The following is a 14,926-nucleotide window of genomic DNA, read 5'->3' as shown; positions in this document are numbered from 1 at the left end:
AGGGCTTCACCCCTCCCCAAAAGGTGGCAGAAGAAATATAAATTTAAAAGAGATCATTAAGATGAATAGAAGACAGGGAGCCCCAATCCTAAATGCTTGCTTTTGGTTTGTCCCTGTCGTGCTGTTCTTTCCTCTATAAAGCAGTACAGTCAAACCTTGGTTGTCGAACGCAATCCGTTCCGGAAGCACATTTGGCTTCCGAAATGTTCGACAACCAAGCGCGGCTTCCGATTGGTTGCAGGAGCTTCCTGCACTTGAGTGGAAGCTGCGTCAGATGTTCGGCTTCCGAAAAATGTTCAAAAACCGGAGCATTTCCTTCTGGGTTTTCGGCATTTGGGAGCCGAAACATTCCAAAACAGAGGCATTCGGGATCCGAGGTTTGACTGTACTTCGTTAGCTGTTTCTCTGGTCTATTATGACATCGAGGAGCTCTTCAGTGGGCAGCAAGGCATCCACCTTTGCTTCACCTGTTCCTTAGGGAAAGGAAGCATTTCTCATGGTCAGCACGACCCCTGGTGATACGCCTTCCTTTGAGTGTAGCAATGAGGTCCACATGAAAGCTGCTCTCCCAAACACTGAGGATGTGGGAGATGCATGGAGCAATCATGCCTATTCCTCCTTCTGTCAAAGCCCTAGGTGTTCATTTTTTGCTTGGGTATTTGACATAAGAGACTCTTCTTCCCTGGGACGTACTCGTTTTACATATTCCAATTAAGAATGTTGTCCTCTCTGCAAGGGGAGAATTGAACTACCCTTCATCCTTCCTTGCAGTAACTTGAATCATAAATCTGAATAATGGCTGGGCAACCTTTATCCGGTCTAGGGCAGGGTTCCCCAAACTTGGGTCTCTGTTGGACTACAACTCCCATCATCCCTAGTTAGCAGGACCAGTAGTCAGGGATAATGAGAACTGTAGTCCAAAAACAGCTGGAGACCCAAGTTTGAGAAACCCTGGTCTAGGCAACATTTTGCTCAGGTGCAATTTGCCCTGGCTTCATGCAGTGGGTGGAGCCAAGGCTCAGTGTGGGGAAGGCCCTTCCCCCCCCCTCCTTCTTTGCCTTTTCTTCCCTGCCCAGAGGACTACTGGGGAAGGGGCTTATTGCTGCTGACCTGAGCATGTGGAGACGACTTTTGAAATAGGACAAGGACTACAGGTTACCCACCCCTGCTGTAAATAAATGTAACAACAGAATAGCTATACTTAGGAGACTGGTTTCTGTTGTCCTCGCTGTATTATGTAATTCTCCGGTTTATATAGTTGTGTTTTTAAGCGGCAGTGTCTATAGATCCCTTAGTCCTCCTCCCTAGATCCAGTTGAGATTCCTGCATAGCAGGGGGATGGACTGGATCACCCTTCGGGATCCCTTCCAATTCTACAGTTCTATGATTCCGTGATCCCCAAACAAAATCAAGCCTGAGTCCACTTAACTTCGCTTGTCTGTTTACTCCGTCACCTTTACCTCTCCTTCCCTATTGGGATTTAGATAGAAAGATGCTTGGAGCATTAGCCTGTCTTTTGGTACGCTACTTCATCAAAGGCCATGTCTGGCAGTGGCACAATATAAATAATGATAGAGGGAGAATTGGGTTGGCACTTCTCTAACTCTGTCTCCACGCAATTAATTAACTCTGCAGCATGGCATGACAAGGGAGCACTGGCAGTAGAACTCTGTATTGTTACTATTTATTAGCTTTCTTCCCCACCCTTCAGCATTGTGTCCCGGGGCAGGTGGCGGCAATGTGAAAATGCAATATTAAATTCAGTTAAAATGATTTATCATCAGAGGAGTAGGGTGGGTCCTAAGGGACTTCCAAGCGGCAGCTCTTCAATGTCCTGAAGAGCACTTTGCCCCTCTCCATGCGTAGCCGAAACAGAATAAACTATGCAGATGTGATTGTTTTTGCATAATTCACATAGCTTGTGTAAATCAGGCTTCTTGGTACAGGATCTGGACTATTTATTTAATATGAAGTATACAAAGCTTCTTGCACAGTGCTTCATTTTGTGTATATATACAAGCAAAGGCTGGTGGGGTGAGTGGCAGGTGCTGTCTGGCATGTATACTCAAGTATACTGTGGTACCTCGGTTTTTGAGTGTCTCAGAAGCTGAACATTTCAGTTTTCAAATGCCAAAAATCCAGAAGTACAGTGGTACCTTGGTTCTTGAACTTAATCCGTTTTAGGAGTCTGTTTGACTCCCAAAACCATTCGAAAAGCAAGGCGTGGCTTTCGATTGACTGCAGGAGCTTTCTGCACTCAAGCAGAAGCCGCGTTGGACATTCAGCTTCCGAAAAACATTTGCAAACCGGAACACTTATTTCCGGGTTTGCGCTGTTCGGGAGCTGATTTGTTCAACAACTAAGCCGTTCGAGAACCAAGGTACCACGGTAATTGCTTCTGTTTTTAAACGTGCCTCAGAAGTCGAACGGCTTCTGCTGTGGGGTTTTTTTAATTTTCTCCACTGACTTTGCAGCCCAGCCCTTTGCACCTTGATAGTCGAACATTTTGGAAGTCAAACGGTCTTCCAGAACGGATTACGTTTGACAACCAAGGTACCACTGTATTGTGAAAGGCATGCTCCATTTGCACTATTACCGTATTTTTTGCTCTATAAGACTCACTTTTTCCCTCCTAAAAAATAAGGGGAAATGTGTGTGCATCTTATGGAGCAAATGCAGGCTGCGCAGCTATCCCAGAAGCCAGAACTGCAAGAGGGATCGCTGCTTTCACTTCACAGCGATCCCTCTTGCTGTTCTGGCTTCTGAGATTCAGAATATTTTTTTCTTGTTTTCCTCCTCCAAAAACTAGGTGCGTCTTGTGGTCTGGTGCGTCTTATAGAGCGAAAAATACATGAAATATTGAGTAGGAAGAAGGAAACTACTCAACCCCCCCCCCATTTCTATTGTCCTAACTTTTTTGCGGGGGCTTCTATAGGTTTGGAGGGGCACACTGGCTCGCCTGCGCTACAAGAGAACCCGAGCTGCCCTCAAGATCATAAAGTGCTACCGCCGATACAAAGTGAAGTCGTATATCTGCGAGGTTGCCCGGCGATTTCACAACGTGAAGTCTATGAAAGGCTACGGCAAGCATGTGAGATGGCCCACCCCACCCAAAGTGCTGAGGCGGTTTGAAGAGGCTCTGCAGGCAATCTATCACAGGTAGGAATTGAAGGCAGTTTGTTTCTTGGGCTACGGAGCAGGAACATTTCCTGATACTGCCAGGTACAGTGTAACCTCGAAAGCCAAACGCCTTGCAACCCGAATGTTTTGGCTTCTGAACGATCAAAAACCGGAAGCGATTGTTCCATTTTTCGAAGGTTTTTTGGAAGCTGAATGTCCAGTGCGGCTTCCAATTGGCTGCAGGAAGCTCCAATTGGAAGCCGTGCCTTGATTTTCGAACGGTTCTGGGAGCCGAACGCATTCTGTTCGAAAACCAAGGTACAACTGTATTGTATTTGAGAAAGTTGCAAGCACCATTTAAGGATGTGGCAGCCACAGAACAAAGCCAGCCTGTGTTTATTTTTAGTTATGCCTATCATTTGGTGAGTGGGAAATGCAGAATTGTTTGTATGAAAATGCTGATGACTATTTAATTGGGCAACCGTATATTCCAATCCCTGTGCTAGTCTGATGTGCAATTGCTTCTGGTTTGTTTGGTTTATTCCAGGTGGAGGGCGCACGAACTCATCAAGAGCATTCCCCCCAAGGATGTGCCTCAGATCAGGGCAAAGGTGGCAGCAGTGGAAGTGCTGAAGGGCCACCGAAGTGATATGGGGATCCAAAGAGCCTGGCAGGGCAACTACATTGCATTGGTAAGTATAGTAGAACACACAAAATGGCAGTCATTGCATTCTGTGATACCACAAAGATAAAAAGTAAATAACCAAGGCCCGTGCTATCAATTGTTTACTTCTTGCAGAAGTAGCCTTTTCCTCTTAAATTCGAATTCTTGTCCCTCTTCCCCTAATTCAAGACCTAATTGATTTTTTCTTAGTCAATGAACAACAAAAAAACTATTACAGAACTCTGTCAAATCTCACCCTGCAAACCAGTCCACCATGTCCAATCTTTAAAGAAAGTGAAGTACCGTATTTTTTGCTCTATAACTCACTTTTTCCCTTCTAAAAAGTATGGGTAAATGTGTGTGCGTCTTATGGAGCGAATGCAGGCTGCGCAGCTCTCCCAGAAGCCAGAACAGCAAGAGGGACCGCTGCTTTCACTACACAGCGATACCTCTTGTTGTTCTGGCTTCTGAGATTCAGAATATTTTTTTTCTTGTTTTCCTCCTCCAAAAACTAGTGTCTTATAGAGCGAAAAATACAGTATATTAAAAACAAAGTAGGCAATCTAGCTGTATACAATTCTGCAGAATTTATTCTAGTGTGAAAATTGGAAGTGTTTGCAAGTGGAAGGTGTGGTTATTTTAAACACGTGTTTCTAAGACGATTTCCTGTATTGGTTGCTGGTAGACACCAAAGCATCCTTTGAAATGTGTAGGTGGTTTTCTCAACTAAGGTTATAACTAGAAGAAGGGCTTTCACTTCTCAGTCAGAGGATGGAATAGATGAATGAGCCCCAAATGAAGTTAAACTTCTGTTCAGAATACCCTTGTAAAATATGCTACCAAAGGCGGAATTAAACTGATAGGAAAATAAGCCTTGTTGAGGAAGATACGGTGTATGTAGAATGAAGTTCTGCCCCAACACACCTTTGAAATAATTCAGCATCATGCATGTAGATGGGGTGATCCCACAAAAACTTGTAATACATCCTTTATTCTTTAACGTTTGTTACCTCACCAAAAGTTATTAGTTGTGCAGTTGTGAAATAAAAATGGATAGCTCCTCTGGTAACTGGTTAAGCAACAGGAAGCAGGGAATATGAGTAAATGAGCAGTTCTTGCAACGGGAGGTAGAAAACAGTGAGGTCTAAGGATCCGTGCTTACATAACTTGTTAATAAATGTATGGGGAAATGGGCATTCACATTAGGTCAGATATACAGAAGCATATAAAGTGGTGCATATTGGAGCAAAAATCCTAGCTTCAAATAGTAGCATAACCACCCAACCTCACCCCACTTACCCTCCCCCCTCTTCCCCCCTCTTTTCTTCCTAACAATTTAAAAAAAAAAAACTTGATGAATTAAAACAAACAAACAAAACTGTTCTATCCTGTTTGCCCTTTGTTTAAACCAATTCATGAACCAAGAACTTATACACTGACCACTAATAATGAACCATTTGTTGTAGATATCCCTCCACATTTATTATGCTATTTTTGTGACATACAAATGACATGAGAAAGCTTTGTATACTTCTTTGTATACTCATTTTTATACTTATTCTTCTTTATAAAACGCAATAAAAAGTTATTCCAAAACAAATACAGTGGTAACTCGGGTTAAGAACTTAATTCGTTTTGGAGGTCTGTTCTTAACCTGAAACTGTTCTTAACCTGAGGTACCACTTTAGCTAATGGGGCCTGCTGCTGCTGCGCCACCACCACAGCGCTATTTCTGTTCTCATCCTGAGGTAAAGTTCTTAACCCGAGGTATTATTTCTGAGTTAGCGGAGTCTGTAACCTGAAGCGTCTGTAACCCGAGGTACCACTGTAAATTCTAACTTCATGTACACACTGATGGAATTTGAACTGCTGTCTGATCAAGAAAAAGATCCAGAATCAAAGGAAGTATACTATTAGCTGGGGAGAAATAGTGGGAGAGCGCAGTGCCCTTCCTGAGGGCTTTCCAGGGGCTTCTGTTTGGAAACAAGGATGTTGGATTAGCACAAATGTCCTTCTAGTCTAGAAAGACATTTGTGCTTAGTCCAGTAGTTCTGCTCTTCTGTGTTCTGTGACCATACTTGAAAAGAAGGCCCCATGTATGCATTGGGTTCTGCAAACTATTGTATGGAAAACAAACAGAATGCAGGACAGAACAAACTTGTATGCCTCCTTAGAATGCCCACTCACTCCCATTTTTCAGGGATGTAGAAACCACGGCCAAGCCCTTTCATAAGAAAAGCACCAGATCAGACCGAAGCCTGTTGTCTTGTTCTCACATTGGCAAGCCTATGGGAAACAAGCAGGGACAGATTGCAACAACGAACACTCTCCCCCCTTGTGATTCCCAAAAGCTGTCATTCAGGAGGACACTTTATTTCAGGCTTCCTCAACCTTGGCCCTCCAGATGTTTTTTTAGCCTACAACTCCCATGATCCCTAGCTAGCAGGACCAGTGGTCAGGGATGCTGGGAATTGCAGTCTCAAAACATCTAGAGGGCCGAGGTTGAGGAAGCCTGCTTTATTTGCTGCCTTGTTCAGAAAACCTAGGAAATTCAACTCCATAATTAAAAGACTGATGGCCATCTCTTACCTGAGCAGTTCTAACATATCCTGCTCTAACATAGTCTCTGTTTAAGAACTGCAACTTTTGGAATCAAGGAGGTGCTGGGCTTGGAATGCTGTCTTTGTGTTGAAAGATAGCAATATCGGTGTTGTTACAAATGTATATTTGAGACTTCTATAGCTGGCTGACCTGGAATGGTAAAGATGCTGCTGCCCTTGCTTTAACGATGAAGACAAATTACCTGCCTGTCTTCCTGTTTGCTCCTTTAGAATCCAGATAACCCTCAGGCTGCAGGCTCATTCGTCCCCATTGCCAATGAGTTGAAACGAAAAGACAAGTTCATGAATGTTCTCTTCTCGTCTCACGTCCGCAAGGTAAGCACAGCAACTGCTGCAGAAGGACGATGAAAGCCTCTGGAAAGTAAGGGGAGGGGAGGGTTTCATCAAGAGGCTTTTGCATTGCTGAAGCTCAGGTAAAGGAATTTTGAAATAGTAAAAAAAAAATGAAATTATTTCAAAAAGAGGATAGTATTTAGAGCTAGGAAAGTGAGAAAACGGTCAGCAAAACAGGTGAGGATTTGGGGAATCAAACTTAAAATTTATTGTAAAGAAATTCAAAACGGGTTGAACGTGAATAGAATAAAGAAGACCTACATTGGGGCGCTGAATTTGTGTGCATTTTGAGCAGATCTGCTTTTGCAATAGTCCTTCAGCTCTGCTGCGTTAAGCAGATGAGCTCAGGGAGTTACAGGGAGATCTCCTTTGAAATGCAAAGGTCAGATCCATACTAAAAAGCTTCTTCGCAGGCACCTTTGGTCTGGTGCTGGCATCATGTTCTTTGGTTCCTGGGTAACTTGCTTGGGAGAGCTGCTTGACTCCTTGGCCTTTATTCTGCAGAATATGCTTTTAAAACACACTAAACCTGAGAAATCTGGAGTTTCGGGGTGAAACGTCATCAGTAAGGTGATGATGTATAGCTCTACCTCCCCATCTGCTTCAGGTGACATTGCCAAGGTCCTAAATAGATTCTGAATGGGATGGCTAATAACCAGTAAATTGAGGTTCAGTCCAGATAAGACCAAAGTATGGCTGATTAATGATGCACTTGAGCAAGGAAATCAGATTCAACCTGTTCTACATGTGTGTGGGGGGGTTTGCCCTCCCTCCCAACGGATCATGTTCTCATCTTGGAAGTGCTTTTAAATCTGGATGATCAAGTTATCTTTTGTGGCCTCTGGCACTTCGTTCAGCAGCTTTGGCTAATTCAGCAGCTGTGGCCAATCCTGGAAAAAACATAACCTGTACTCGGTTATTCATGCCCTTAAAGAATCTAGATTGCACTACTGCATTGTGCTCCACGTGATGTTGCTTTTGAACACGTATCCAGAAACTACAACTGGTGTGAAATGCAAAACCTTGTTTGCCAACTGCCTCGTGCCCTATGAAACATTTATTTACAAACTAAGCTGACTGCCAGTTAGTTTAAAAGCAGAATTCAGAATTTCCATTTTGACATTTAAAACCTTAAATGGCTTAGAACAATAGTACCTAAAATATCACCAGCTCCCACCTGAATCTGCTCACCTCATAAGATTCTTGTCTGAGGCCCTGCTCTGTGCCCCCACATTTTGAAGCAAGATGTGCGGCAATAAGGAACAAGGCCTTTCCAGTTGTGAAGCTGCTCTTCCCGGACACAATTCATTCCTTCACAATTCCTGCTCTATGTTAGAAAGAGATTGAAATCAGTACTGCTTCCCTCAGTTTTTATTGAGAATCAGTACTGCTGATGTTTTTATCGCATCATATTTTGATTTAAGGTATGTGTTTTTATTGTGCTAGCTCCATTGCGAATCAGTTTTGTTTGAGAGGTGGAATATAAATAATTTAAATATATATCCCTCCACCGGGGATGGCACCAATAATAGTCGGCCAGCACAGACACAATACTGCATATTCTCCTGACTGAGGTTAGGAGATCAGTAACCCACCTGAGATTTGAATATTCCTTTTCCCTCTTATCTCTTACCATCAAGGTTGCAAATTCCCCCACTTCTCTTTTGGGAATCAACATGGTTCGCATACATGAATCAGTGTTAACCACGTGTAGCTGCCACTCTTAAGTTTAGAGACGTTGTTAGAACCAGATTAGCAAATTCAGGTCTGAGCTAAAAATGGTTAGGGTTAAAATCTGTTTGCATGTAACACTAACCATAGCTTGCTCCAGAAATGGAAGGGAGAAAGACTCACATGCAAGAGAGGAGGGCAAATGTATAGGATACTTCTGATTTTGTAATCATGATCAGCCAGGGTTGTGTTTGCCTTGCACTAGCCTGGCTTGTTGTCTAACCTTGGTTAAGAAGATTTCAAATGCGTTGTGAACCCATAGTTTAATTTGCTGAACCCCACCCTACCGCCCAAATGGTGTAAGGGGATGATCTGCTTCTCCCCTTTTAAGCAGGAGTCTGGAAGAGAACACAAAATTGCCTTAACTGTGGCATAGCTGTCAACTTTTCCCTTTTCTTGCGAGGAATCCTATTCGGAATAAGGGAATTTCCCTTTAAAAAAGGGAAACGTTGACAGCTTTGAACTGTGGCTTGCTCAGTGCTGATATAACACATAACCATAGCTTCACATCCCAACTTGGGGCTAATCCTTAACCGTATGTAGCATTTAATTATGGTTAAGTTCAATGTCTGTATAAGGGCATTTCTTAGGTTTGGTATATTTTCTTCAGCTTGGGTGTATGTAGAATATAGCAGAGGGCTGTAAAATACTTCCTTGGTTTATTCAGTTGACATTTAGGAAGGGTGTGGATCAGTGCAAATATATAGGAATTACTCCCCCTCTCTGCAAGGTAGAAGAATGATGAGCAAAGGAGAATTCATCTGCTCTCTGTCCTTGAGTGTCTCTAAATCCCTTGCATGTACCTGCTTTAAAGGATGCTTCAATCTGAATTTGTGTTAGGACTGACAAGCCGCATCTTTGTCAGGGAGTTTTCTGGAATGTATTTTCTCTCTGTGTGTTACATAATTTTAATCTCTTTAAATCTTTTCTCACATCCTTCCCGATTCAGATTTTCAAGCATAATGTAACAAAGCCCTTTACCCTTCGAGTTGCAAAAGATTTGTTTGGTTTTGATTTGTTTAAACTCTGATGAAAACATACTAGAAATAGACAGCCAAACAGAAAGCTTTTTGTGATTGGCGATATTAGATCTTGATTGATAATGGGATCCCTCCACGGATGTGAGTACAAAAATGTTTGTTCACGAGATGCACATCTCCAGATTCTTCCTGAAGGAAGCAACAGTGCTGTGCTTTGAGTACACTGTGCAGATCTCTAATGGCTATGCAATTTTTTCTTGCTCTGTTTGTATTCTTTCTTTTTTCAAGCTGTGTTTTTGCAGCAAAGGATAAATAAAAGACGCAACTGGGCTACATCAGGGAGGAATAGAAATTCTGTACAGGGCACAGAAAGTTTCCTCCCCACACCCAGCCTAAAGACTTAAGATAAATATGGCATCTTTCCCCAACTTTTCTACCACCAGCAGCACTCTGAGAAATCATTGCTCTGCGCACGTGTAACATGTGAACTGTTATGTGGCCATAAAACATTAACTTTGCTTTGAAAAGAGAATTTTATTAATTAATAAAAAAATTAAATTAATTAATTTTATTAATTAAAATCAATTGCACTGGCTGTTTGCTTCTGAATCCTAAACAGTTTGACACTAAATTACTTGGTGGACCACTGGCACCCATATGAGCCTGCTTCAAGCCCCAAGAATGGCCACAGAGGTCTTGCTCACAGACTCACCAGTAGTAACAGTCAGGCTGGTGGAAATACAAGACAGGGCCTTTATGGTGATGGCCACTTACCTATGGAATTCCCTCCCACAAAAGGTGCTTTTGGTCTCATCCCTGCTTTCTCTTAGGTAGGCCATGAAAATGTTTCTTTTCCATTAGCCTTTGGTTAGGTAGCTTGTGTGGGTTTTAAACTTGCTTTTAACATTATTAGTACAGTCTTACCTTGGATCCCAAACGCCTTGCGACTCAAACGCCTTGGCTCCCAAACGCCGCAAACCCGGAAATGAGTGTTCCAGTTTGCAAACATTCTTTGGAACCCAACATCTGACATGGCTTCCGATTGGCTGCAGGAGCTTCCTGCAGCCAATCAGAAGCCGCACCTTGGTTTCCGAATGTTTTGGAAGTCGAATGGATTCCGTTAGATAACCAGGGTATGACTGCACTGTGGCATCTGCTGGCACAGGTTGGCTGGGTGTGATATGCTTGTTTCGTTTTTTTGCTGCTCTCTTCGCTTTTAGATGCTAAAAATGTATCATTGGTGTTTGGCTCTAGTGGTTGGATTGGTAACGCGGTTTTATTGCGTTTTGTCATCATTATTTGTGAGCCACTTTAAAAGGGCTTCAGTTTTTAAAAGCAGCGTAAAAATCACTTAAATAAAAATAATAATAAAGAGCGACCACAAGCAAATCTGGCCTTCAATCCCAAAATCTCAAGGCTCTTTTTCACTCTAACTCTGAATTTCCATTTCAGTCTCCTTTGCTCTGCATGAGCATGTCGTCTTTCGACTGCTATTGTTCTCTTCCCTCTTTCTTTTAATGCATTTGGCTATGCTGCTTCCTATGTTGATAACAGCCTGCTTTTTCACATCAGTCCCACAGCCCTTTCCCTAACAGCCAAAGCCAAGTGTTTTTTGCACTTTCGGCTCAGTTCCCCTTCTCCCCCCGCCCCCTTTCTTCATCCCTGTCAGGTTTTGTCCTTGCCCATTTGTCCTCTCCATTTAACAAACAATAACTTCACACTCTGCAAACATGTAAAGAGGAAAAGGCAGGCACAGATTCCTCACACTCACAGCGAGCATCTGCTGTTCTGCTGCTGATTGGGAGTTCCTGGTGTATGTCCCTGCATGTTTTTAAAGGTCGCATCTCTGCTTTTCCCATTTCCTACATTGGTATGTTGGGGAAACACTGGTGTCACTGCTTATTGTGGCTAAAAGTGTGAAGCACCCCTGAAACAGCAGTGATGGTGTTAATGGCTTTGTACTGATCAGCATTCAGGGCACACTGTCAACACTAAGTAGATGCTTAGTCAAGAAGTGGCCAGGTTAGGGGAATTGCAAAGCAGAAAGCAGGCTGCATTTCTGCTTACAGACAACAAATGAGAGGGAAGAAGTGAGGGCTATAGAAAGTGGAATATTGGGTGCTTAGTATCTGATGTATGGAAGTGAGAGCTGGACCATAAAGAAGGCTGATCTCCGAAGAATGGATGCTTTTGAATTATGGTGCTGGAGGAGACTCTTGAGAGTCCCATGGGCTGCAAGAAGATCAAACCTATCCATTCTGAAGGAAATCAGCCGTGAGTGTGCACTGGAAGGACAGATCCTGAAGCTGAGGCTCCAGTACTTTGGCCACCTCATGAGAAGAGAAGACTCCCTGGAAAAGACCCTGATGTTGGGAAAGATGGAGGGCACAATGAGAAGAGGACAACAGAGGATGGGATGGTTGGACAGTGTTCTTGAAGCTACCAGCATGAGTTTGACCAAACTGCGGGAGGCAGTGGAAGACAGGAGTGCCTGGCGTGCTCTGGTCCACGGGGTCACGAAGAGTCGGACACGACTAAACAACAAGTATCTGTTGCCTTCAGGCAGAATTTGCAGTTGCTCTTTTGCTTGGTGCTCTTGTGCAGGGGTCAGCAAACTTTTTCAGCAGGGGGCTGGTCCACTCTCCCTCAGACCTTGTGGGGAGCCGGACTATATTTTTGGGGGGGGGGATAAAAAATGAATGAATTCCTGTGCCCCACAAATAACCCAGAGATGCATTTTAAATAAAAGGACACATTCTACTCATGTAAAAACATGCTGATTCCTGGACCATCCGCGGGCCGGATCCAGCCCCCGGGCCTTAGCTTGCCTACCCATGCTCTTGTTTTTATTATTTATCTTGTTTTTATTATTGCTTGTAAGCCGCTCTGAGCCCGGCCTTGGCTGGGGAGGGTGGGGTATAAATAAAAAATTATTATTATTATTATTATTATTATTACGTGTGAGGCCTCAGTATCTCCAGTTAAAAGGGTTTTTTTAAAAAATAGTAAGACTGGTGAATATTATGGCATGACATGATGAAGCTACTTTGCTAAAGCTAAGCAGGTTTGAGTCTATGCCCTGGTGGGAGAACCTGGAAACTCCCTTGCATATTGCTTTGAGTTCCATGGAGGAAGAAGGGTGAGACAGAAATGTAATAATAAGAATAAATAGGTACTATAAAGATGCCTACCAAAATTCAGCAGAAAGACTTAGAGCAGTGTTTTCCACCACTGGGCCTCAGTTCACCCAATGCCTTCTCCCTTGCCTGCCCCATCCCTTGGCCATGCCATATAGCCTTTTGGTTGGACCACTGCCAGCAGCTGAATGAAGGTATCGAGGGGACGGAGGAGAGAATGGATGGGAAATCTCCCTCTGAGAGGATAGGACCAGAGAGTGCACTGGAAGAAATCAGAAAGAGAAATACATGGTTAAGTTGAAGCAAATGAAACAAAAATAAATTAAGAATAGAAAAGGGAATAAAAAAGGAAAGCTGTTGTAGGAAGATGAAGTAAATAAAAGGAGCAGCAAGAAGTGATGAAACAAACCAACACTGGTGGAAGGAAAGGTACAAATTAAGTGTGAAAGGAGAAGGGGAGAAGAAATTCAGGAGATGAGTAAAAATACTCTGAGATGCATGGGGACAGGGGAGAAAGAAATATAATAAATAAATAAATCCTTTTCTATTTAAAGACTCTGGATCATCATATTCTGCCTAAAATGAAGTGGCTGTCACAATACCTCCAGAATCAAAGTCTACTTTGTTTGAGAAAAGCTGAGTTATACAACTCCTTGCCACAAGGAAATCACTAGGCAAAGAATTTAACCATATCCAAGGAGGGATTAGCTATAATTAGGAAAAGATGTTGGTAATTGCCAGCTGATTATGCCAAACTCTGCCTCCGTCCGCCACCATTTTGTGACTGGTTCCACCCCTGTAGTGCCACTTTTTGGCAAGTGGGCCTTAGTAATTTTAAGCTTTCTCAAGTGAGAAATGAGGTTTGAGAGCCCCTGACATAGAGTATGTTATTATTCTTAATTCTTTTGAGCCACCCAGAAAATAAATATTGTTGATAGCCATAAAAATGGTTCATTAGTTCTAAATAAAAAAATAAAGTGAAAATAAATATAATACTGGTCTGGATTAATATGAATTCTCTGCCCCACACGAGCCTCCTCTCAAATTTAAAAATTGGCATCCAATGGAACATATATAAGTATCTGAGTTAACTCATAAATGATCTGCTTTGTGTTTGAATAAGTGGTTCTGTAGCCCCTTGAACAACTAAGATTTAATCAAATATTCCTGAGATGATGCACTTTTCTAACACCCTCCTTGTTTTCCAAAACTTTCCTCCAGGTTCCTACAAGAACCAGCTGCCCATAATTAGTAACCCATGATTTAGAAACTTTATTTTACACACTTGCTGGGGGCTTATTTTACCCAACAAACATCATGCCATCTTGCCCTTATGACTGTCAGCTAGTAACAAGAAAGACCTTCTTTGAAAGGAATGCCCTACCTTCCTGCACGAGCTGCTTTTCATACTGTATATGTTTAACTAATCTCTTTACCCAATACCTTCCAGATCTCTTTCTGGGCAAGTCTCCTATTGAATGTGATGCTTCTCTCTCTTCAAATTGATTAGTTGTCCCGGGTAGAGATAGCTATAGCAGAATTGCTGGAGGGTGTGACATTAGAGAACCAAGCTAGAACTGCCATGTTCTGTACAAAGTTGGCAAGACTGACAGGTTGAAAGAGTGAATGACATGTGCTTCGAAATGTGAGAAGAATATGGGTGAGCAAGCTTCCAGAATCTTGAAAGGTTATTGTCAAGAACATAAAGAACCACCCTTTTATTTATTTCTGATGATGAGGACAGATTTAATTTGTTGCAAAGAGGAAAGAAAAGATCAGCAACTTGGCTCACTTGCTGTTGTTTAGTCGTTTAGTCGTGTCCCACTCTTCGTGACCCCATGGACCAGAGCACGCCAGGCACTCCTGTCTTCCACTGCCTCCCGCAGTTTGGTCAAACTCATGCTGGTAGCTTCAAGAACACTGTCCAACCATCTCGTCCTCTGTCGTCCCCTTCTCCTTGTGCCCTCCATCTTTCCCAACATCAGGGTCTTTTCCAGGGAGTCTTCTCTTCTCATGAGGTGGCCAAAGTATTGGAGCCTCAGCTTCAGGATCTGTCCTTCCAGTGAGCACTCAGGGCTGATTTCCTTAAGAATGGATAGGTTTGATCTTCTTGCAGTCCATGGGACTCTCAAGAGTCTCCTCCAGCACCATAATTCAAAAGCATCAATTCTTTGGCGATCAGCCTTCTTTATGGTCCAGCTTTCACTTCCATACATCACTACTGGGAAAACCATAGCTTTTACTATACAGACCTTTGTTGGCAAGTTGATGTCTCTACCTTTTTAAGATGCTGTCTAGGTTCACTTGCTCTGCAATATTGCTCTGCAATAGAGTCCATTT

General features: G+C 42.9%; 1 protein-coding gene across 3 annotated transcripts in view; it reads left to right on the top strand.

Annotated features, from left to right (window-relative positions):
• The window catches only part of MYO1D (myosin ID), a 176,061-nt gene that overhangs the window by 85,646 nt on the left and 75,489 nt on the right, over nucleotides 1-14,926 (top strand). For all 3 annotated transcript variants that reach the window (XR_013978544.1, XR_013978545.1, XM_080976566.1), the window contains exons 17-19: nucleotides 2,936-3,159; nucleotides 3,668-3,812; nucleotides 6,616-6,720. Coding sequence is in view for 1 of the 3 variants with exons in the window: in XM_080976566.1 (XP_080832692.1) it covers nucleotides 2,936-3,159; nucleotides 3,668-3,812; nucleotides 6,616-6,720 (474 nt within the window). In the remaining 2 variants the exon portion in view is untranslated. The remainder of the gene's footprint in view (nucleotides 1-2,935; nucleotides 3,160-3,667; nucleotides 3,813-6,615; nucleotides 6,721-14,926) is intronic.

Source organism: Podarcis pityusensis (assembly GCF_964106645.2).
Source record: "Podarcis pityusensis genome assembly, chromosome: 13".
Taxonomy (NCBI): Eukaryota; Metazoa; Chordata; class Lepidosauria; order Squamata; family Lacertidae; genus Podarcis; species Podarcis pityusensis.
This window is presented reverse-complemented; position numbering and strand designations above follow the sequence as displayed.